General features: G+C 36.3%; 2 protein-coding genes across 2 annotated transcripts; one reads left to right on the top strand and one right to left on the bottom strand.

Moving 5' to 3' along the window:
- Positions 1–6,526: 6,526 nt before the first annotated feature.
- LOC127125825 (fasciclin-like arabinogalactan protein 11) lies at positions 6,527–7,546 on the top strand. The gene has a single exon (XM_051054650.1). The coding sequence runs from the start codon at positions 6,601–6,603 to the stop codon at positions 7,363–7,365; it is 765 nt and encodes a 254-aa protein (XP_050910607.1). The 5' UTR covers positions 6,527–6,600; the 3' UTR covers positions 7,366–7,546.
- A 645-nt stretch (positions 7,547–8,191) lies between these two features.
- On the bottom strand, positions 8,192–13,085 carry LOC127125824 (dnaJ protein P58IPK homolog). Its single transcript, XM_051054649.1, has 9 exons — positions 12,815–13,085; positions 11,403–11,556; positions 10,810–11,011; positions 10,488–10,648; positions 10,299–10,392; positions 9,978–10,190; positions 9,743–9,823; positions 8,839–9,057; positions 8,192–8,738 (listed from the first exon to the last, which is right to left on the bottom strand). Exons 1-9 carry the CDS (start codon positions 12,948–12,950, stop codon positions 8,544–8,546), a joined length of 1,455 nt encoding a protein of 484 aa, XP_050910606.1. The 5' UTR covers positions 12,951–13,085; the 3' UTR covers positions 8,192–8,543.
- Between the last annotated feature and the right edge of the window lie 12,240 nt (positions 13,086–25,325).

The raw sequence follows: 25,325 nt of genomic DNA on the forward strand, positions 1-25,325 counted from the left end.
TGAACATGCATGGTTCAAAGTCACTTAAAATCATCCAAAGATCACAATGGCATTGGAATTTTTCATGTATGATCAATAGAATTTGAATTCCCCATTTTCCCTCCAAAATGTTCATGCATGGACAAATGATCATGTGAGTTAATTTCATGCAATGCAATGATGGATTTGGAAAATATTGGTCACAATAAACAATTTGCAAAAAGAGTGGCTCAATTTGGAGTTTTGTAGCCAAAGTTATGGCACTTTGAAGTTTCAAGCATACTTTGCAATCATTTGTTCATAACTCCTCAACCATTCATCAGATGCTCATGATCTTGGACTTTTTGGAAATGGGAGAGAAATATCTTCAACTTTCATGTTGACAAAAAATTCATTTGAAGCTTCTTTGATGTTGGAAAGTCAAGTTGAATGTGGTCTAAAAACTTGCCATTTTTGGAAACTTGAAATTACAGGTCACTTTCCATTTTTGGAAACTTTTGATTTGACTTCAAAATCCTCAAGGTAGATGTTTGACATGATGAATAAGCCTCTTTTGGTCATAAATGAATTGTCTCAAACCATTTCTCCACCTCATAGCCCTCAGTTGACTGCACAGTGACTGTTATGGGCCTCAGATGACCTGAAAATGCACTGAGGAATTTGGGCCTCTACCACTTGGTAAAGTTGCTTCAAAATGAACCCTGGCTCATATAAGCTCTTTTTAGAATAATCATGTGGCCTTCATCTCAAGGAAAAACTTGCTCTCTTGCACTGATGAATTCTCTTGATGTCAATTCTTGTGGATATGATGCAATGCAATATGTAATGTTAATGACCTAAAAAATGAATGAATGCATGAATAGGGGGTGAAAAATTGAGGTGCTACACCTATAAGGCAAGATTGGTTGCAAAAGGATATAAACAAATTCATGGGGTTGACTATGATAAAACCTTTTCACTAGTTGCAATGCTTAAATCTATTCAGATTTTACTTGCTATCGTTGCATATAATGATTATGAAATATGGCATATGGATGTTAAAACTGCTTTCCTTAATGGGAATCTTCTTGAGGATGTATACATGACACAGACTGAAGGATTTGACATACCAGAAGAAGCCCAAAAGATATGTAAGTTACAAAGATCAGTCTATGGATTGAAGCAAGCTTCCAGAAGCTGGAATCTTCATTTTAATGAAATAGTAAAACAATATGGATTCATCAAGAATGAAGATGAGCCTTATGTCTACAAGAAGGTTAGTGGTAGCATGATCGTCTTCCTGGTATTATATGTAGATGACATATTACTCATTGGAAACGATGTTCATACCCTACAAGAAGTAATGTCTTGGTTGGGGAAATGCTTTTCTATGAAGGACCTGGGTGAAGCAGCCTATATATTAGGAATCAGGATCTATAAAGATAGACCACATAAACTGCTTGGCCTAAGTCAGAGTACATACATAGACAAAGTGCTGAGACACTTTAATATGTATGATTCCAAGAAAGGATTCATACCTATGCAACATGGCATGTGTCTATCAAAAACACAATCCCCTTCAACTAAGGAAGAAAGGGATCGCATGAATAAGATTCCATATGCATCTGTAATAGGATCTATCATGTATGCCATGTTATGTACTCGACCAGATGTCTCGTATGTTTTAAGTGCAACGAGTAGGTACCAATCTGATCCCGGTGATGCACATTGGGTAGCTGTCAAGAATATCCTTAAGTATTTGAGAAGGATTAAGGACTCATTCTTGATATATGGAGGCCAGGAAGAGCTTGTTGTAATTGGATACACTGATGCTAGCTTCTAGACAGATAAGGATGACTTTAGATCACAATCTGGTTATGTGTTTTGCTTAAACGGTGGTGCTGTAAGCTGGAAAAGTTCAAAGCAAGATACAATTGTTGATTCTACAACCGAGGCCGAGTATATTGCTGCCTCAAGTGCAGCAAAGGAAGTTGTTTGGATCAAAAAGTTCATTAGTGAACTTGGACCAAGCATTGTGGATCCCATTGATCTCTATTATGATAACAATGGTGCTATCGCACAAGCTAAGGAGCCTAGATCTAACCAACGATCCAAACACATACTTAGGCGTTATCACCTCATTCGAGAGATAATAAATAGAGGAGATGTGAAAATATTCAGAGTACCTACACTTGACAATATTGCTGACCTACTGACAAAGCCTCTTGCGCAGCAGAAGCATGATGGCCATACTAGATCTATGGGCATTAGGGGTATGTCTGATTGGCTCTAGTGCTAGTGGGAGATTGTTGGTGTAAGACCTAGAGGCCAACAATTTTGGTACTTGTATCGAATTATTTATTAATAATAAAAGGACTTTTTTTTATAATGTTTGTTTAATAAAGTCCCTAGAATAGCTAGTCCGTTTAATGTATCAAGTGTGACTTAATCATGAGATCCCATTAAACATAAGGACATTATTCTTAAAGTATTTGTAGTCGAGCTTTATTGTGAAGTGGGATAATATTAAAGCATTAAGACTATTATGTATATAGACTGATGATCACATCTCATGGATCATGGATAAGGAGTTATCAAGTCTTAAACATAAGTATGAATATTAAGAGTAATATTTATACTGGATTGACCCGCTATGAGAATACTATATAGAATGATATGCTAAGTGTCATAAGTTATTCTCATGGTGATAATGGTGTATACCACCCTTTGACCTGAAACCACTATGTACCCTAGATGTAGAGTCGAGTGCCTTATTGCTGATCAAACATTGTTCGTAATTGGATGATCATAAAGACAATTGATGGGTACTCCATGGAGCATGTTTAGGGACATGAGTGACCTAGATGGAATTGGCCCATTCTGTGTAACAGGATGAATGTCTACGGGCCCAATATTGAACTGGACAAGGATGACACGGTCTATGCCTTGTGTTCAATATAGACATAAGGGCAAAAGGGTAATTATACACATAAGTATTATCACAAAAGGATTTGTCGGATCACATGGCATTTTCGTGTCTTGGGTAGCAGTGATGTGTTGCTAGATACCGCTCACTATTTATTATGTTAAATACGTGATTTAATATAATTGTTAATGTCGCGAAAACCTACAGGGTCACACACAAAAGGACGGATTGATGAGAGATAGAGTAACTAAGGAACACCGTAAGGTACAATTCACTTAAGTGAATTGTAGAACATCGTAAGGTACGGTGTACTTAAGTAGAATACGAAATATGGTAAGGTACCACAGACTTAAGTTATTTTGGCATATCATAAGATATGGGCCACATACACTTAAGTGGGCTTTTTAGCTTGCAGTCCACACAAGTGGTTCTATAAATAGAACCCTTGTGCAGAAGCATTTGTGCAGTTGTAATTTCGTTTCTCTCTCTCTCTCTCACTTAAAGCCTTCAACCGTAGCAGCTAGCACTGAGATTGAAGGAATCCGTTCGTGTGGGCTGAGTAGAGGCGTTGTCACCATTCAACGTTCGTGGTCGCTCTGTAGATCTGCATCAAAGGTTTCAATCTCCACAAGAGGTAACGATTCTATCACTGATCATGCTCATTCATAAGGATCACTAAAGGAGATTTTTTTTAAAATTCCGCTGCATTTTGGATCACTCTTCTCCTTCAGTATATGTGTCACAACCTACATGATTTATGAAAAAGAATCAGAAAGGTATGGTGTACGGGTTACATAAAGCATTGTATGGGATAAAATAAGCTCCTAGAGCTTGGAATCTGAAGATTGATTCATTTTTCAAGCTACAAGGATTCAGAAAGTGTGAGATGGAATATGGCATTTATGCTCAGCATACTTCTGAAAACAATATGATTCTAGTGTGTCTCTATGTTGAAGACATATTGCTGATAGGAAGTTGTTCGTATGAGTTAGTCAAGTTCAAGAAGTTGTTGGTGAATGAGTTTGACATGACTAATCTAGGAAATATGGTATATTTTTCTAGAAATGGAGATTCTGTACTCTGAGAAGGGTATCATTTTGCATCAGCTGAAGTATGAACTTGAGATTCTGAAGAGATTTGAGATAATAAATTGCACGACTGCAATCACACTTGCTGAGACAAATCACAAGCTGGATTATGATGCTGAGAGTGACAATGTAGATGCTACAACTTTTAAACAGTTGGTTGGCTCATTGAGGTATTTGTGTAACACCAGACCTGTCATCTTTTATACAGTTGAAATGGTGAGTAGGTTTATGAACAAATCAAAGTGGTCACATTACCAAGCTGATGTCAGGATACCGAGGTAAATTAAAGGGACTTTGAGGTCTGAAGTGTTGTTCCCTTCTGGTGTTAAATTTGACTAAAAGCTGATATGTTATTCAAACTCTGATTGTGTGGAGACAGAGTTGATAGAAGAAGTACTCCTGGATATTTTTTCAAGCATCTGGGAAGTCTTATCTCTTGGTGCTCCAAGAAGCAACCAGTGGTTGCATTGTCAACCTGTGAAGTTGAGTACATTGCAAGTGCTTTTTCTATGTGTCAAGTTATTTATCTTATGAATTTGTTGCAGGATCTAAAGATCACAGTGAACAAGCGTATGAAGCTGATGATTAACAGCAAATTAGCCATAAGTTTTGCCAAAAATTCAGTGATGCACGAAAGAAGCAAAAATATTGACACGATGTTTCATTTTCAGCAAAATCAAGTTTAGAATGGAGTGCGAGAAGATGTGCATTTTAGCACTCATAAGCAACTTACAGATGTTCTAACTAAAGCTATCAAGACTGAACATTTTGTCCACTTGAGAGACGGAATTGGTGTTGTAGAATTTAATTAGCTGGATATGAATTAAAGGATGGTGTTAGAAATAATTCATATGCAGAAGCAGTGTTCTGACTCAGAAGCAGAAGCTTCTGAGGTGGCTATTCCAGAAGTGTGTTTTATCTTATGGCTTTCTAGTTTAGCTTTTAACGGTACATACGTTGAATTTAGTTTGTGTATTTAAACAAATTTGTAACTTACTTTTTCATAACGTGAATAGAGTTTCTCTATCTTTCAAACTTTGTTATAATTGTTTTCTCTCTCTTCTCTTTCTCTCTCTTCTTCCATCTTCATTTTCATTTTCTTCATCATCGTGTGCTCCAATACCACCAACGATCTCAAAAATTATCATAGAGAGTTTCCCACCGCCGTGATCAAATCCTCACTGCGTAAATTATAATACACCTACATAGGTCTCTGAGTCCCTCTACCTTTATAGAGGAAACACGCATCCTCTACTTTTTGGTAAGTACAAATTATTTGTCGGTTGTAGATAAAAAACTCGTTAATATGTAAATTTCATAGTATTAACTTTTGTTTGTTTATAGATAAGCATGTATTTAAGGATAAGGATAAAATTGTGTGAAGTTATCAAATATTTACTTTGCATTTAATATTGATGTGCCTTAACCAAGATTTTATTTTGTACCTTGTTTTGGATTAAGGGAAAACGAAATTCTCTTTATATAATCTTTTCTAAGATCTTATTTTTTTAAGACAAGTGTTTGGTTAACTTAATGTATAATTAAGTAAATTATGTAGTTATATGTGTCAAGATATAATAGTCTGTATTACGCACTACTCTATAATACAAATGTTATATTGTATATAATCAATCAGGTTTATTGGAACTAGACAATTCGAAGTTTTACTTGTGCTTTTTTTTTTGTACTGCCATTAACTAAAATAATTGTCGACACAAAACTATAATATAAGGAGATAGTGCACACATGAACAACTTAACTCTATTTACAAAACCAATGAAAGATATCCCTTTATTTCAACATAGGACGTAAGATCTTTTTAATACATTCCCTAATGTCCAACACTTTTTAATGATTGATGTGAATTTAAGCGGTAGGCTGTCAAAAATCTGATCGATAGATTTTGATATCGTATTAAAATTTGATTTAATTCATTTTTATAAAACTGATTTATAAGATGAGAGATGTTACTTTATATAAACTTTTTTTCAAGTTTTATTTCATTTTAATGTGAAACTTATGATCTTTCTATTAGTATTAGAATATCGCTAGCAGGAAAATCATAAATATGTAATTGGAAAAACAAATTTGAATTTTGACTAATAGAATGAATGGTTGTTTGTAAATTTATTACTTATAAAAAAATTACAAGTGACTTATAAAATTATGGGCTAGAGGACCCTTAACATACAAAAATATGGCCTGGTTACATCAAAACAAGCTTCTCCTTAACTAACACCCACCCAATCACTTCTACACAAAGCAAAAAATTCTGTAAAGCACGTTTCTTACATTACAAGCTAATGATCAAGATACCTTACCTCAACAATCTTTGGCAAATATCAAGTCAAAATTATTACCATGGTCCCTACAACAACCCAAACAAAGTCTACCTTTCACTAAGAAAATGAATTTCAAACAAAGTCTATCTTCCACCCTGTAATATCTTGCCTTTAGAAAGAAAAAATCAATTATTTGAAAGCCTCTTTCCACCTTATACTAATCACAACATTTCACCAAACATTTAATTATCAATCAAATTTTCTCATAACAAGATTCTATATAACATATGTGTGTGACCACATACCCTTCATTCCACTTCTAACTAAACACATTCTTTTCTTACCCATGGCAAAGCTATTCCATTTCCTTCCTCTTTTCTGTCTCAACCTATTGTTCATTGTGACATTCTTTCAAACAGTTTCAGCTCAAACTGCTATATCCCCAGCCCCATCAGGACCAACAAACATAACACAAGTCCTAGAAAAAGCAGGCCAATTCACAACATTCATGAAGCTACTAAAAGCAACACAAGTATCCGATCGAATCAATTCGCAGCTCAACAATTCAAACCAAGGCTTAACAATCTTTGCGCCAACAGATAATGCATTCTCAAGCCTAAAATCAGGAACATTAAACTCAATAAGCACACAAAACCAGCTTCAGCTTTTGCAGTTTCATATTCTACCAACACTTTACACAATTTCGCAGTTTCAAACTGCTAGTAACCCCTTACACACGCAAGCCGGAAACAGCGATGATGGAGAGTATCCTCTTAATGTTACTACTTCTGGAAATCAAGTTAATGTGACTACTGGTGTGATTGATACAACTGTTTCTAATACTATTTATAGTGATAACCAGCTTGCAGTTTATCAGGTAGATAAAGTGCTTCTTCCTATGGCGCTTTTTGGACAAGGTCCGACGGCTGCTCCGGCTGAGGCGCCTGCACCGACTAAGCCGGAGAAAAGTGTTCGGGCTTCTGATGCTCCGAAAGGGTCGTCGGATAGTCCGGCTGTTGATTCTAGTGCTGTTGGTTTGAATGGATATTCAGGTGTTACATTGTTTGCTGCTGTTTTTGCAAATGCTGTTGTTTCTTATTTGTGGATGTAAGTATTTGGCAGAAAAAAACCATGTTATCTTCTATTTTATTTTCTTTCCTTAAGGTGAGTTTGAGTTTATTGATCTCTTGTACTTTTGTTGTTACAATGTGAAGAAAATTTTGAGTGTAATATAAATGATTTTTTTTATATATAATTGAAATATGTAATATAGAAGTGAAGCCATTTGTTTATTGTTTTCATATGAGTACTATTTAGTCAATTTTAGGTTTTAATCATCCTATTGGAATTTGAATCAATAAAAAAAAACTTAAAAGACACAACATGTTCAAACTATAAAATGGCATAAAACATATGGACATGCTTTAGGAATTAAGCAATTCATTATAGATTCGAAAAAACATATCATACCGATTTAAGTGTGAGGGACTAAAATGGACTAAAATGAATGAAATGTTGGGTATATATGAGAGGTGATCTATACCCATTGTCTTAAGATTTTGGATGATGTGGTTTCAGTCTTTTAGATCTTGAATGTTTATCGTATTCGTGTTAATACTTTTGGTGCTCCATAAACTCTCCAACAAGTAGTATCAGAGAATAGGTTTAGCGTGCTCCATAAACTCTCCAACAACTAGTATCATAGAATAGATTTAACTCGGTGAGTGAGCGGGAGTGAAATTTAGTCCGAGAGCATCCTAACATTTAGTCCGGAAGTGGGAGTGGAATCCTAGATCATGGAGGTCTCTTTTTTGGTAAAAAGACAAAAGAGCTCCATTTTGATCCGATCCTATTTAAACCTGTTTAAAGTCGCACCCTGCAAGTGGGCTGGTGGACAGGCGCACATAAATTAATGAGTAACTCAAATTTTCATGGTATTAATTAACTGTGAAGCAATTCAATTGACTTGTAAATATGTAAACAAATAGTGTAATGGTTGGCTGGAATTTAAAGTCATCTTACATAGTAACAACCATCACATAAAACTAAATGGGTCTACATCAAAATGTGCCTCTTTAACTAACACCTATCCCCATCACTTTTACACAAAGCAAAAATTTATGTAAAGTACAACAAAGTCTTGTTTTGCAAGCAACTTGGGGATGGCCTATGTATTTACCTCAACAACCGTTAGCAAGTGATTAGTCAACATTATAGCTGTGGTCCCTTGAGGAAATCAAGGCTATAGCTTTCCCTAAGAAAAATTTAAGGATTGAGACTATTTTTGAATCAAAAATGAAATTCATAACCACCGCCGCCGCCGGGAAATCCCCCACCAGGGAAGCCGCCATCAAAAGTAAAGTGAAATTGCTGTCCACCACCGCCGAAGGGATTGAAACCTCCACCGCCACCGCCTCCCATTCCTGATTCTTCAAGGTCCTCCCCTCGGTCGTATCTCGTGCGCTTGTCTTCATCACTTAGAACCTAAAACACAAAGTAACAATCAGTTATTCAACACAAGCATGTTCCTTGATTAAAGACTGAAGATGAAAAAGCAAATAGGTATTTTGTTTGTGACTAAGACCTCGTATGCAGCAGCGATCTCTCGGAATTTAGCCTCTGCTTCTTCTCTATTGTCGACATTCTTATCTGGGTGCCATTGTAAGGCAAGTTTCTTGTATGCGCGTTTTATGTCAGCAGCAGAAGCATGTTTTGAAATTGCCAAAATTTTGTAGTAATCCTTGCGTTTGCTTATTTTTAAAGCTTTTTCAGCCTTCATTAATACTTCACGGATATTCATATCCTGCAGTTAGAGACAACTACTAGTTAAACATAACAGAATTCTTAAGGTTATAATGTTAGTTAATCATATGATATGTGTTCAAAAAACTGTAAAAAATCTTATATTGCAAGCTAAAAACTTTACAGTCACAATGTTAATCAGCCCTAATTTTCTAATATAATGATCAAATTTAAACTCTTAAAGAATAACCATTAGGAACGTGAAACATGGAGAAAAAACCATTAGTCAAAAAGCTCGTAAGGGCAAGGTATTTTTCAATTCTTTGAATTACTTCAACTACAATCAATTCCAGGCATACACGAGAAATAAGTAACAGGGTTTGAGCCAAAAGCACAACCATCGCGCTTAAAAAGTTAAATTAATTTCAACATATTAATCAATCAACTCAGAGGCCAAGGGACTTCAATTCATAACTAAGGTAGTTGAGGAGAGTAGGAAGCAATCTGTGTGTGTGAGTGTGTGTGTGTGAGTTCTTCTTTTAGATATATGAATATTGAATGGATACTTATGAGCTTGGCTTAGGTTAATCTATTTCAAGTCTTCTCTCTTCTTCAAAGTCTTCTGAATTTAAGGAACTCAAAATGGAACATGGAATATTTGTTCCTCACATAACTCTTCCAATATGATAATTTAATCAGTGATACAAAACATTCAAACATGCAATATGAGTTCAAAATATATTTACCTGAGGAGATTTTTGAGCGGCTGATTTCAGATCTTCCACAGCTCCCTCCCAGTCTTCCGTCAAGAGTTTAGCTTCCCCCCTCTGACAAAAAATATCAAGATAAGTAATTATGTGTCGTCCAACTTACTCAAACAAGACTTCGATAAATGAAGATAAAATTTTCTAGGAGACCATGGCCCAAAAAATACTTGTAAAAGACAAAACAAACACGAGGGTGTTTAAAATTACAATGTACCTGAACAAGAGCGTCAATAAGCTCCTCATCGATATTAAGAGCTTCGTTACAACTGTTCAAGGCGTCTTTTCCTCTGCCAAGCCTGACTAGCACTTTACATAAGCCAAGGTAAAGATTTACATTATGTGCACGATGGTCAGGGTCAACAGCAAGTGCACTCTTGAATTCCTCTACTGCCACCCGTAGCTTCCCCTTACTCGCATTATCTTCAGCCTTTATGAGGAAGTAGAAAAATGATTCATCAACACCCAAAAGAAAGAAGGATGAAAAACTTGAGAGATGGAATGCAAAAAGAAATTTCAAAAATATATCAGGGCTTACACTTTTACTCTTTTTGAGTAGATTTTTCAACCCAAAGTATGCTTTTTTCAGTTCGCTATGCTCGGGATCTAGGCGAAGACCTTTCTGGTAATGCCTGAATATATATGGCCACATATAAGACAGATAGTATTTAAAAAAAAATATTGCAAGAATGCTACAAGAGATCAACATCATTTCCACAAGACAAACCTTGTGGCAACATCGTGATCAGCTAAATAGTAATATCCACGACCACGTAACAACAATGCCTCCAAATTGTTTTCATCTTCCTTGAGAAGAAAACCAGACATGGCAATGGCACCTTCATACTCTTTATCAGCTAATAACAACCTCGCCTTAAGAAGCTTAGCCTGAAGAAAACAATGCATATAAAGTTAGTTATCATTCTGGTTGCACAAATGACTTCACAGTCCAAACCCAAAACTTAGGCATTCACTTTCAGACTAGTGTAACTACTGAGAGACAGAAAAACAAAAGAAATTTATGGAGCTGGAAGAGCATAAATCGTTACCTTAGTGCATGCTGGAGAGAAAACAAGAACAACTTTCTCAATGTATTCCAAAGACTTTGTGAAGTTGCCTGACTCATAGAGGGACTGAGCGGTTTCTAGTGCACTTTGAGCCTGCAATAGCTGAGAGAGCTCCTTTTCTGCAACTGAATGCCCGGGTTTTAACTCCAGAAACTTTTTGTAGCTCCTTTCAGATTGCTCATATCTACATTAGCCAAAAAGCACCTGAATGATATAACTATCCAATCAGGAGTTTGAGTGACTTGGGACGATGGGGGAGGAGATGATAGATAGAAGTGGAGGAGGGGGTTGAGTGACACAACGGTTATTTTCAGAAACTAATATCTTAAAGTTTAGGGTTTACAGTATTTGCTAACATCAGGAACAATTGGGGGCAAAATGGTGCTTCTGTTTTTACATGTTATACTATATTTAACAGTATCTATCTCCTATCCTTATGAAACAAAATATGGAACCAAAATAACATGTGCTTTTTATATTATTAATCAAACTTCCAAAAGCTAAACCATCATTTGGGAATGAATATTAAGTTTAAAAAGCAAGGGGGTGGGGTAATATTTGTAAATGAGTCGCACCTGCATAACTCGCGAAGAACTGAAGCACGGGAAAGGTATGCTTCTGAAAGGTTTGGATCTGCTTCAATTGCAGAATTTAGATCATCGAGTGCCTCAGTATAATGTTTCCCTTTTATACTTTGAGATGCCTTCTCAAACAACTCAGCAGCATTTCCTGGATTGCCACAGGAACACATCAAAAAACAAAGCAAAGACTGTTATTTCACTGAACACTGAACCATTACCGAACTTCTAAAGGAGTAATAAAGTTAGGAGTAACATTTTCCAGTGGGTTTCTAGAGGACTAATAGCTTTAGGTGTAACATTTTTCAGTGGGATTGTGTCCAACAACAACAACAAGCCTTATCCCACTAAATGGGGTCAAATAGCGGCACCATGGCCGCTATGGTGGATATTAATGGCGGTTTTTGGGCTCGCCGCACTGGTAAATATCGACCAATTTTTCTGCCATAATCTGCTATAACAGCGCCGCAAAGCGGCCAGCATGGCGGGATTTTGGCTCTCTGCTATCGACAACACTCTCTGCAAACACAAACTGAATAAAGTGTTATGAGGCAATTTTGCCAAGAGCTTGTAATAGGCGGTTTGACCAGATTCAACACCCATACAAATCAGCCTTATATATATAAGGAATGTTATATACCACACAAAGTGTAATTAACAAACTTGGACATGCAATTTGATACAACAACAACAACCAAACTTAATCCCAGTACATGGATCAACGTCCGCCATAATGTTCTATCCAGGACCATACATCTATACAAATAGTTAATCTCGAGATCTTTCTTAATAACTTCTCTTATAGTTGGACATATAGTTGGACATGTAACTTGATGATGTATGAAAAATCAAAATTTCACCCTGCAGTGATACGATCACTATCTTAGTTTCACATTTCTTGTGATGGTCTTATAAAATACATATGGCAAGGGATTTAACTTACCCTTCCACCCTCTTTTCCATGAACTATAACCATATTATCTATCAACGAAAAACTGTATTTTGAATTATACAGTATTATGTGACACCACTTACCCTCTTCAATTGCTGAAAAATGATAAAGATACATCAAAGATAGACTAATGGAGAATGGTCAAGGATAAACCATGGCATGGCATAAAGCAGCAATCTTTCAGTTTCTCTCAAATCCCATATTCTGTTTTCAGGCTCCTAATTCTTTCAGCATATAAAATGCTCAATAAACACTAAACTAAAATGCAATAACCAAACACAGAAATTCACGCCACAAACAAAAATCCGAAAGAACGCAATCCACAAAACAAACTTCGATCAAGGCATTCAAGTTACGAAATTGAATGAGGGGAAAGTGAAAGGGAACATTGAATTACAATGGGTTGCAGAGAAACTACAAAAACAATCAAATAAATTGAAACAAATCAAAGGTATACCTGAAGCAGAAACAAAGGGTTGAAGAGTGATGAGTTGGCAAACCAAAACAAAATCGAGCACTAAAAATGTGTGGAACAATCCCTTGTAAGAAACCGGATTCATAATCAACAACGAGAAACCCATGAAATTAAGCATTGAGATCTTCCTCTAAGATTTCAAAATTTAGATTTTGGTGTTAACGCATTTGAAGAAGAAGAAGACACTGTATTTTTCTTTAGATTAATTGATGTTTTTTTCTGTTATAAATGAAAATGAGAATTGAAAGATTTGAAACCAAAAAACGAAGCCTCGTAGCTTTCCACGTTAACATGTCATCACACGTAGTTTGCACCAATCGTTGCTTTACAAGTGGATTTTACCTAGGGATTAAACATGTATCTGTTTTTGGCGTCTAATGTTTTTTAATTTCCGATTTTGACCAACAATCTTATTTTATTTTATTTTAACCCCTCAAATTTACTAAAAATACGCTTTTGGTCCTAGACAAATTTTAATCCAATTTTTTTTTGTGTATAGGAAGTGGTATTTGGGTTTAAATTTAGGACATGATACTCGATTTAATAATATTGATATTTCTCATTTGAATTTTAAACACATCATGTAAGAAACATCATTAGAATATTAATTGAATAGTATCATCTAATTTTTTTTTTATATATAGACGAAGTGTTATTTAGGTTTAAGGTCTGAACATGATATTCAAACTAATTATATCGGTATTTGTCACTTAGTTTTAATCAAATTTTACTTATGTGTTATAACACATCACATAAAGCACACTTAATACATCAAATATTTTTTAATTAAAAAGTTAACTTTTAATATTAGATAAATCTAGGGTCGGCCTAAACGTCTAATTCAAAAATTAAATTAAGGTATTTTAGAAGAAGAAACTGGATTTGAGAAAAAATCGATCGTTGCTTTCATCCTACCAAAAAAATTATATTTTCTCTGCATTTATGCACCAACCTGCATTTAAAATTAAAGGGTTTTAGTGGTATTGCACAATATTGTATTCATCAATGAATACGGGTATTTTACAATGTTATTTATAATTTTAGGGAAAACTCATCAAATCTAGAGACACATTGACGAAAAATACTGATGAAACATAATCTAGTTCACAATAAAACCTATGCCTCCATCATATCAATTCGCCAAAACTTATACACTTCAAATATGAAAAGGTTGCCTCGTGGAAAAAGAAACCTGGAGAAGAACACACATGAAGAAAATCAAATAAATAAAACTAAGATGATTCTAACACTACTACAAAGTCACCTCGGTTGGAAAAAGGGATTTTACATTAGAAAAAGGGGTTTCACATTTGGTGCCCACTTCTTATTTGGCCCAAGTACATTAGTCCCAGAAGATCTAAGGTTGTTACTTTTAGGTCTTTTCAATTTATCAAAATAAAAAGGTTTTAAATGTCGTATTCTTTTACAGTGTGTGCACTTATAAACCGAACACTACTTTTTCTTATGATTTATACATTTCATAGGTTTTCTATCCTTTTTAAATCCTAATTCATTCTTGTTTATGGAAAATCTTTGACTTGATAGTATTAAATCAAGTTTCTCTTTCCTTTGGATAAACTTTCCTAGGGTTTCACTTACTTCTTTTATAAGAGAGTCACGTCGTTTACGCTCTTCTCTCGGATTTCTAATCTTAGTTATGTCTATCTTGAATGAATCATTTATTTCTTTAAGATGTCTTAGTGATTCATTAAGACCTAGGATATGTTCTCTTAGCTTATCATTTTCTTTCACTAACTGAGTATTCATTCAAAATAGTTAAGTATAAGTTGGTTTGACACCTGGAATAGTATGTCTCGTAGGATGTCTTTAAGTATATTTCATATTCTTCATTGGAGGATGATTCTTCATATTTCTCCCTGAGGTTGATGTATCTCCTTCTCTTCTTCGTTCGAGTATTTAAGAAACTTCTTCTTATTCTTTGTCATTCCTTGAACAAGGGGGTCCTTCATTTGATGTTGAATCTTTCGAAGATCGTTCAACTACTGAGTATGTTTTTTTCTTAGGATTGCATTAGAGTTGTATGATAGGAGTATGTTGAGGATGATGATTCTTCGGTTTGTCTTCCTTCATATTTGAATAATTGAACCAGTTCGTTCATTTTTCTATAATATCCTTCTTTCTTGATTTTTCTTGAAATTCATGAAGGCTCAAATCTTTTGATTTAAGGATTGGATTAAACTTCCTAATTCTTAGATATATGTTAATGATACAATTTCTAACATAATTTTCAATATTACTAAGCTTTGAAAAACATCCATGATTCGTATCTTTATCTTCTTCGCCTTGTGTGTTCATCTTCTCTTATTCAATACTTGGAGAAACTCCATATATCTTTTCAAGAGTATCCCACATTTCCTTGACATTATTTCATTGATGAACATAGTAAATTTTCTATCATCTAGCAACATTGTTATAAAGCTCTTGGTTTTAAAATCTATTTCAAATTTTCTCTTTTCCTCTTCGGTCCAAAGGGAATCGAGTTTATCTACTACTTCATCATATACTTGATGAGTAGGGGTAAGTAGACCATTGACTATTGTTTCCCACAATTCATGATTTATCCTTTATAAAAACATTATAAACATATCTTGCCAAATATCAAATCTACTATAATTGAAAAGTGGTGGTGTGTTTAGAAATATCTCTTGTCGGAAGTCATTTCCTTTTGAGATGATTAGTCCTTTAATAGGAGTTAGGCTCTGATGTCACTTGTTGGACATGTGACTTCACACATAAAAGGGGGGTGAATTATGTGGTCCAGAAAAACATGGTTTTGAAAAACCTTTTGGATTAAAATCAGAATTTAAAAACATTTTGAAAGTATTTTAAGTATTAAGCAGCAAAATATAAATTGCAGAACATAAATTGCAGAAAATAAATATTTTAGAGAAAAAGAGGACACCACAAATTATAGATGTTTGGTCAAACAAGAAAAATACTTACTCCTCTCCCCAAGAATTAATCTTGAGAGTATCCAATAAACATTGAGAGCTTTTAGTAGGTAATACTCACAAACCTCCTTATACAAGGAAAATGGTTGACTTCCAACCAAACAATAAGACTAGGAATTTAGCAGTTTGAGTCCTTTCTTCCAAACGGCAGATCGAAAGCGGTTAGTCTCCTTTCCATATAGTAGATTGGAGTGATTAGTCTTCTTTCCGTGAGAATCTTGGAGTGTCTAGTCTTCAAGCTTCTAAACAAACTTTGTAAGTTTCTATCACGGGTTAACCTCACAAACCTTAAACCTTAGTTTTACATGGGCTAACCAATAACCTTGAAGATTTTAATACCTGACTATTCTTGAACCTTATCCAAAAGAACTTTCTCACATAACCACTTTGGCTAAAATATTAGTGAGAGAAAGTAAAAGAAAATTTTAGAGAGAGAGAGAGAGTGAGAAGTGCCAAAACACGATTCCTGGTCGTTTAAAATGAGGGATGGGGCCTCTAATTATAGGCTAGAGGTTGGCTCAAAACAAAAAAAAATGATTTTAGTGCTTTTTAAGACAAATTAATCGATTAACACCTAATTCCAATCGATTAGATACTTCAAATATAATTGATTATAAGTTCAAAATAGGAAATATTAGATACATAAATGTTTCACATCATTATGATGATTTCCTAACCTTTTAGGACTCCATTTATAATTGAGCTAATCGATTAGGTTAATGTCCCAATTGATTAGCAAAGTCAAAAAAATTCTCAGAGCTATTCTGACAGCTTCCAACTCATCTAGTACTACTTCAAGACATTTTAGAAAATATTTTCTTTAGAAAGATCAGTTTGAAAAGATGTTTTTTTGCGTGTGTGATTAGCAATGTACTTTTATGATAACACTTTTATGCTTTACAAAGTACTCACTCAGACTAGTTAAGGTAAGGCTTTCTTGCACTTCAAGACTTAGTCATATACTTTATTTTGTAGATACTTGCTTGAGTTCACTTGAGATAAGGCTTGAGCTTACATTCTATTTTGTTTCCATCATTGAACAGTCAATTCCATCAAATTACAATACTTTGGTTTGCATCTTTATCCGCTTAATCACTTATGCTTGACTTCTCAGAAGACATTAGTTGTTACCATCAATTAGTTTTCATCATCATAAGTTGTTGTCCTTATTAAGACCATATCACCTTCAAAACAAGGTTCTAGAATGATTAGTTAACAACAACAACAACAACATTAACTTAACAAATATAAATAAATTATGATAAAGTTAATACTTGAATCCATGAATCACTAATGTCTCAGGAGACATTATCTAACATATGTTTTATAAAATAGTATCCACACGAATGGTTGTCTTGTTGTTTCCGTATCTACACATAATTTTTGTATAGTTACTAATACATATAAAGCTTAAGTAATACATTAGGTGTTTGCAAATATAAGAATGTCAAAAAGTACAAGTAATACTTACTTTTGGGAAAAGGAACCTTGGCTTTTTACCTTTTGTATTACGTTTCACAAAATTGTATCCCTTCATAGCTCTACATGCCGGTAAAAATTAAACATGTATAGAAAGCATTCATAACTAAAGGTAAAATTTAAGTATTAAAAATAAAACCACTCACCCGCTCAAAATGTCATGCATCATTTCATCAAGATTATAATGTAACGAGCATAACATAATTACAACATTTTGCTTCTGACATATAATAACTAGTTGCCAATGTGAACTGCATAAATATTCATAATAATTAATAATGTGTATAAAATTGATTTATAAAATAAAACACAAATCAATATATACTTACACATGGTAAAACGGTCCTATATAACATTCTTTGTTCTCATCAACCAACTTATTTTGTATGTACATCTTGATAGTGTTTACTCCCCTTTGTTGAAATTAAATATTGTATGGATCTAAGAAACAATAATTTCTTAATTATATTTCAACATATATCTCATGTATGGACCTAAAAGTTAATTCAAAAGTCAAATATTGATGTTAAAGTATGAGAACAATGAATATAAATTAAAATCATCATAAAATTATACTTACGATCACCAAAATTGTAGTACGGATATGTCGAACCAATCATCTCCCTTCAAAAAATTCCATAACACAACTCTTATGAAGTATATAAGTTTGTTTTGGTTCATGTTTTAATGTAAACTCGTAGATGTACGACATCTATTCTATCACCCTTGATAGTCTTTGCGTGTTATTTGGTTGAGGTAATATGGTGCCAATATTGTTTTATAGGGAAGAACAACTACCTTTCATGCTTACTGTCGCATCCTGCGAAAAATCAACCGGCGAGACTCGAAAATAAAACACACACAGAGCCGCCACTGCGCGTTATTTATTCCAAGATAGGGAAAGGAAACGCTCAGAGAAACCTGGAAAGGAAATGGTCTTGCGACCAAAGAGAAAGGGTAAGGGAGTCGGTTACGCAAGGGGAAGGTATTAGCACCCCTCACGTCCGTCGTACTCGACGGGATCCACGTCCTAGAATAAAGAATAGGTTGCTAAACATCACACACACACACGGGGAACGCAGGTGGGGTTAAGAGGAAAGAGCTCGATAAGGTATCGCACCTTATGCCTACATATCTTGTCTGGAACAAGAATCAGAGCCACTGTAGTTCGGCTTACGCACGCCAAACAACACAAAACAATCATACAAACACACAAGGGTGGCAAACATGGAGCCCGACAACCACTGGATGGAATTACGTCGGCATCCGAACCAAAACACACTCAAAAGGGCAAACGTGGAGCCCGACAGCCAATCACTGGGCTTACGTCGGCATCCGAACCCAAACATACATAATCAGATAACAAGTAAACACACGCAAAAAAGAAAAAGGTTGCCCGGAGTGGTCTCGCACGACCACCTGCCTACATACCTCGTCTGGAACGAGGATCAGGGCGATGTAGTTCCCCTGAAAGGGACTAAATTGCTAACCAGAAACCGGGGAAAGATACACAACTAGGGAGCTGAGACTCGAGCCTAATGTTGTCATGCATCGTTAACCCTAAGTTCGGTTTTCTATCCTACTTGCATAAGCAAACTAACCTAACCAGGAAAGAAGCTAGCACACAAGCATACAATCATATATCATCAAATGAGAACAGGTATCTCAAACAAGCATGTCAATCAGATATCCACATAACACGCACTATAGCCAAACAAGGGGGCTCAATCAATCAGGTTTGACTGCCTAAGCAATCGTCTGTACAGGCTGTGTTTGCTCTTAACCTTGCCATTACGAGGCTAAGGTGAAGCAGATGATGGGATGAAGTGAGGATCAGACCTCACAGCTCTTATCCCTAACCAGGGAGAGCGTCTGACAAATGAGCATGGGTCCAGAATGGGGGAACCCTTTTATACTCGATGACTCTGACACAACAGATCTTGGGCTTTTGATCTCAATGCTACAACCATGTAATGGGAGCAAGGAGAAGACTCAACTGAATAGTGGGGGGTAGGCTGCATACCCCTACCTTCCACCAATTGCCTTATTTAAAGGACTTTCACCTGCTTGGGCTTAAAAATAAACAACCACAATCATTGCCTCTTAAGGAGGACTTCAGACATTTATTTGCCCGGCCCGGTAACAGCCGGGTCTCCAGACTACATGAAGTCAAGAGGACCTACCTCAATGCAAGTTGCTTAAGCAAAGCAAAGCAAAAGTTCACAAGGAACTGAGCAACTAAAGTACCTGGAAACAATCAAACACAGTTAGTAATCAGCCAGACAAAACCAAACAGCAAGTGTTCAATCAATTAATCTATACAACTCAATACACAACACAAGGCAAGCTCAAAGCTTAAGCCCAAGCTTCACAACCTACAAAACCAAGTTATGTTAGTGTACAAATATCAACAACATCAATCAAAATTGATTTGGATCATTCTCCATGTGCATTATGCTTTTGATCCTGAAAAATCAAGCAAACATTAGCAACAAGACCACTAGGCTAAACCTAGGGTCCAAAGGCAAGAAAAATTCCTAAACAGCAAGGTATTCACCAACCAAAGTCAAATTAAAGTCAAACAAGAGCAAACATCATTGGTCTCATGTTTATATCATTCATCATGCTCATGTTATGCACAAAATAAGGCAAATTGGCTCAAATGAAACATCAAACATACAAACAGAACTATTGCATTCAAATCCACACCAAAACACTTCCAAAAATTCTCAAATAAATTACACCTAAACAGGGGCTAATCAAGGTCTACCATGTCAAATTTGAGCTTAATTGGGCAAATGGAACCATGTCAATGAAAATCAACAAAAACAGACACAATTATAGGCTCCAAATCACAACATCAATACATGCTTCCACTTCAAAAATTCATAACTCAATGAAAACAAAAAAGAAATGGATGAGACCAAAACAGGGATGTCACATTATGTGTCTATTACAAACATATCAAATTTCATGACAATCCAATACCGTATGAGCATTTCTCATTCAATCTACCAACCTATGTCAAACAAGCTTGCACAATTGACCAACAGAAATGAAAAATCACAATCAATTTGAAAATGCAGTGTAAAATTCCACAAAAATTCTCATAGCTTCCTAACATGTTAACTAAGCATCATGCAAAATTTCAATCAATTTCAACAAGTATAAGCCAATCAAAAAAATCCAGCAAGTTGACATAATGAGGTGTGACACAAATTGTCACACCTAAGTTCCAGAATTTGCTGCTCATTGACCAGGTATCAAAAATGCATGAAATTTACATGTAAATGAGCATCAATGAGTCCACAATCATCACAAAAATTTTCAAGAATTTATTTTATGTCATGTGCATTTCATGAAACAATTGGCAAAGTGTAGCAAAAGTGGACACATGTGAAATAAGCCTAGGTCAAATGATATTTTTACCAAGCACAACTTTGACCAATAGGTCAAAAAAATCCTACACTCATCAACAAAGTCATAGAAAAAATCCTCACATTTTTATGAATTTTTTACTATTTTTTATGAATTTTTTAATGTGATATGGAATTTTTTAGAATTAAACAAATTAATTGAATTTGTACAGTGGCATTATTGTAATTACAGCATGGCGCGGGAGGGAAACACTATTTTCAAATTTTCAAACAGTTTTTTGGATCAAACTCATCTCTCTCATCGTCTTCAACACACACATTTCCAGAATTTTCACAAAATGGATGAACATCAAAAGTTCACGAAACTTGGCATGCTTATAACCGTTTTAACCGTCTCAATGCGAGGAACACAAATATCACACTATTACATCCTAAAAGTTCCTAAATCAAGAGAATCGAAGCACTTAGGGTTCATGTTCATAATTTCAAATCACGATTGCACAGGCTATGGTTCACTATTCTCAAAACCAAACACATATCCATGATCTACATAACAAGGCCTTTCAAACGCATATAATTATGAAGCATTTGGTGAAAGTCGAATTTTGCTCAAACCTGGAAATGGCAGTAGTGATGCGCGTGGCTTTGGCTTTAATTCCTCAAAACAGCAACAGTAGAAGGATATAGAAGGTGATAGGAGATGCTAGCTTCGATTGCTTCTGCTCCTAGAGTCCTCAATTCGACTTTGCCATGGATGAGGTGATGATGAACAGTCGCGGTTCCAAGCTCTCCTCTCTTCAATTTCCAAAAACAGCTCGAGAAGATGATTAAAGGAAGTGAATGCAACAAGAATTTTCAAATTTGGTTGAAGATTGAGGGAGAATTGTGAAGTTGAAGGTTTGGTGTTCTTGAGCAATCTTGAGAGAATGAAGAAGTTTCAGATCCAATCTTGGTAATTGTGAGAGTCTGTTATGATTAGGAAGTGTTTTTGTTTATATACCTTGCACTAATCCATCACTAATCATATTAATTAGTAAAAATGAATTTGTTCATGAAAGTGTAATTTTGCAAATGAAGGGTAAAATTGTCAATTCCTTTAGACAGCTCATGCCACCTCAGTGACAGCACATACACCTTCTAAATATCATATGTGAACTGTAGAAACTTGTCCCATGCCTATTGGTTGCTCCATTCTCAAATTCACTATGTGTATGCAAAATGTCCAATTTTCACCATTTCATTTTTCAAACCACATTCCAAACCAAATGCCTTGGCCATAAAGTGATGATTCAAACAAGCTTAAAATTCCATTTATGAGGTGTTGGAAAAAGTCCCATTCAAAAATTCCAATTATTTTGACATTTGGACAATTTTGCCCCTGGTCCAATTCAGCTGTCCAGTTGAAAAGTGACTTTTTGCCTTGGCCATTTTTGGGAAAATCCAATGATGCACCCTTGAAGTACATATCAAATGGAGTTTGTGCATATAAAGAACTTGCAATTTGGATAAAGCATGTGGAAATTATGGCCTCCTGATTACGGGTCATTTTTGAAATTCACTGAGCCCTAATTTTCAAACCATACATTGGATTTTCAAGTTCTTGGACTTTTTGGAAAGGTGAGAACAAGATCTACAACTTTCATGTTGAACAAATTTTCATTTGAAGCTTCCTTGGACACGTGGCTTTGAGGTCCAACACTTTCCATTTTTGGAAACTTCAGTTACAAGGCACTTTCTATTTTTGGCAGTTTTTGTCCTGACTTGATTTTCTTCATTCTTAAGCTTTGAGATGTCATTTAACACTTGTTCCAACATGAATGAAGTGTCTTCAACTCCTTTCCACCTCCAAATTCACCAGATCATGTACAGTTGACCACAATTGACTTTTCAACTGACAGATGAATCTGGCAATGCATAGATCAATTTGAGCTCCAATCTTCAACTGAAATGGCTCAAGGGTGCAACCCTAGCCTCCATAAGCACAAAATAATCACATAATGAACCCCATAACCATCATAAACCCCATATCCTGATCCAGCCTTGATTGGCCTAATGCAACTGATTAGGGTTGACCAGTGGTCAAAACCCTAATCTCAAGGAATCTTCTCCAATCTCTTGATGACACCCAACCATGATGATGATGATGTATCAATTCAATCAATCATGAAGACCAATACCCTTGAAAATCATGAAACCCTAATTCACAGCCCAATCCTCAGATGGCCATGATCAATCAATAAACCCTAGGCTTGCACTTCCTGACTTCCTCATCTTCTGATCAAGACTTGGGAGGATGACTTGCACAATGTAACCACATGCTATGCAATATGAAATGCCTAATGTCCTAAAATGATATGCAAATATGTTAATGCTGGTCCCAAGAGAGGAGGGCAAATTTTGAGGTGTTACAGCTGCCCCTATTCAATCCACTGTGAACCTGTCGATATGAACAGCCTCGGCTTTCAGATGATCAGGATGAAGAGTGATTGAATACCAAGAACAGACGAACAATTTGCACTCTGATGGGATAATAATTAACAACGCCTGTCAGCATCGGCGAAGAAACAAACTCTGAAACGTCGACCTGGATACCAAAATAAATGGTAACTCAGGGATAACCATGGCCTGATCACCACACATCCACTCGGGATTATTATTCTCCTTTTTCTTTTTCTTTTCTTGAACCCCAAAATTTTCTCTACTCTTTTTCATTTTCTTGAACCCCGAAATTTTCTCTGCGCAAACGATCCTCAGATCTCTGCATTTGAACCCCGGAAAATGCCTCAGCACTCATCTTTTGCCAACATAATGAACCCCGATCTCCAATTTGAACCCCAGTCGCCTGACGATAACTCTCGATCGCCAATATGAACCCCATTCTCCAGAAAATGTCGCAACATCTCCCTTTCTCCATTTGAACCCTGGAATCGCGCTGATCGCGTAACGTCTTCTGATATCATTCCCATCTCTGTCCGACGGAAACATTTCCTCCAATATCGCACTACTGGGGAACACTGCTGATCTGACGTCATGGTACCACACTCCTCAGAGTAACATTTTCAACCAGACACTGACTGATGACTGGGAGAAAACTCGACGTTGACTGGACATCGAACAATGATGTTGACAGGACATCGAACAATGATGTTTACAGGACATCGAACAATGATGTTGACAGGACATCGAACAAGGATGTTGACAGGACATCAAACAAGGATGTTGACAGGACATCAAACAAGGATGTTGACAGGACATCAAACAAGGATGTTGACAGGACATCAAACAAGGATGTTGACAGGACATCAAACAAGGATGTTGACAGGACATCAAACTATGATGTTGACAGGACATCAAACAATGATGTTGACAGGACATCAAACAAGGATGTTGACAGGACATCAAACAATGATGTTGACAGGACATCAAACAAGGATGTTGACAGGACATCACACAATGATCGACCAGACATTAAACAATGACTGGGAAATAACTCGACGTTTACTGAACATCGAATGATGATGTTTTACAGGACACCAATCAAGCTCGACCAGACACTTACTGATGACTGGGAAATACTGTGGTTCCAAACTCACAATGCTGAACTCCTCGGAGTATCGTCTTCACTGTCCGGCAAACCAATCCCAAGCGGTAACCACGGCTTGAATCGCGCTGATCGCGTAACATTCTCCAATCTTCATTCCCATCTCGGCCCGACGGAAAAGCTTCCTCCAGTATCGCACTACTGGGGTACATCTCTGATCCAATCATGAGGCTAAACTCTTCGGAGTAACACCTTCACTGTCTGACACAACCACTTCTCAAACGGTAACCACGGCTTGAGACTAGCTCTATGCTTGCAACAATGATGCATGATCTTTTTCTGCGTAATGCTCCATAATTATGGAAATGCTACGCGCTTATTTATTTTTTCTATGCAATATGCTATGCTTTATTTTACATGATGAATGCATAAAAAGTATCCCCCTCAAGGGACTCCTCTGAGGAATACGAGACACTCTGCTGAGGAACTCGTCGCCGCTCCGATTTCCACCATGCTGGGGAATCACTGTTGCTGGGGATAAGGCAACCCTTGCTGGGGAAGAACCTCCTTTGCACCCAATCCGCTCGGGAAACTGCTGGGGATAAGCACCACCAACACTCTGTGGGGATACAACAGTTTTTGACTTGCTGGGGATGTACATCCTACCTCTGCTTCGAGAAACCCTCACAGATACCTGACGACTTCACTGGGAAATGCTCACAGATACTCCGCTGGGGAAACAGCCACCTTCAGGTCTGGAAACTGGGGAAGCATCAATCTGTCACCTGCTGGGGATAACCATCCTGACCCTGCTAGGGAAACGAATGCTACTCCGCTGGGGACAACCCATGCAATCCATAGGTAGAATCAACTCAGCTGGGGATGCAAAAATCCGTCAGTTACAGAAACTCGTCCAATCCACTGGTAGGATGAACACTGCTGGAGATATATTTCATTGAAACCCGCTCCACTCGGGGAATACTGTTGATCTGCCGGGGATAACCATCCCGACTCGGCTGGAGAAGTTCACAGACCTTGAGTCTGCTGGGGAGCTAGTCCTACGATTCTGCTTGGGGACCTAGCTGAGAAATGAGAAAAGTTGGTACAGAACACCCGTCGACTCG

The sequence above is a fragment of the Lathyrus oleraceus genome, chromosome 3 (assembly GCF_024323335.1).
Source record: "Lathyrus oleraceus cultivar Zhongwan6 chromosome 3, CAAS_Psat_ZW6_1.0, whole genome shotgun sequence".
Taxonomy (NCBI): Eukaryota; Viridiplantae; Streptophyta; class Magnoliopsida; order Fabales; family Fabaceae; genus Lathyrus; species Lathyrus oleraceus.

Excerpts from the sequence above, each read along its gene's own strand:
- LOC127125825 (XM_051054650.1), top strand. The coding sequence starts at position 6,601 with ATGGCAAAGCTATTCCATTTCCTTCCTCTTTTCTGTCTCAACCTATTG.
- LOC127125824 (XM_051054649.1), bottom strand. The coding sequence starts at position 12,950 with ATGCTTAATTTCATGGGTTTCTCGTTGTTGATTATGAATCCGGTTTCT. Across the intron at positions 9,058-9,742 it reads CCGCTCAAAAATCTCCTCAG|GATATGAATATCCGTGAAGT; the intron begins GTAAATATATTT and ends CTCTAACTGCAG. Across the intron at positions 8,739-8,838 it reads AGATCGCTGCTGCATACGAG|GTTCTAAGTGATGAAGACAA; the intron begins GTCTTAGTCACA and ends TTTGTGTTTTAG.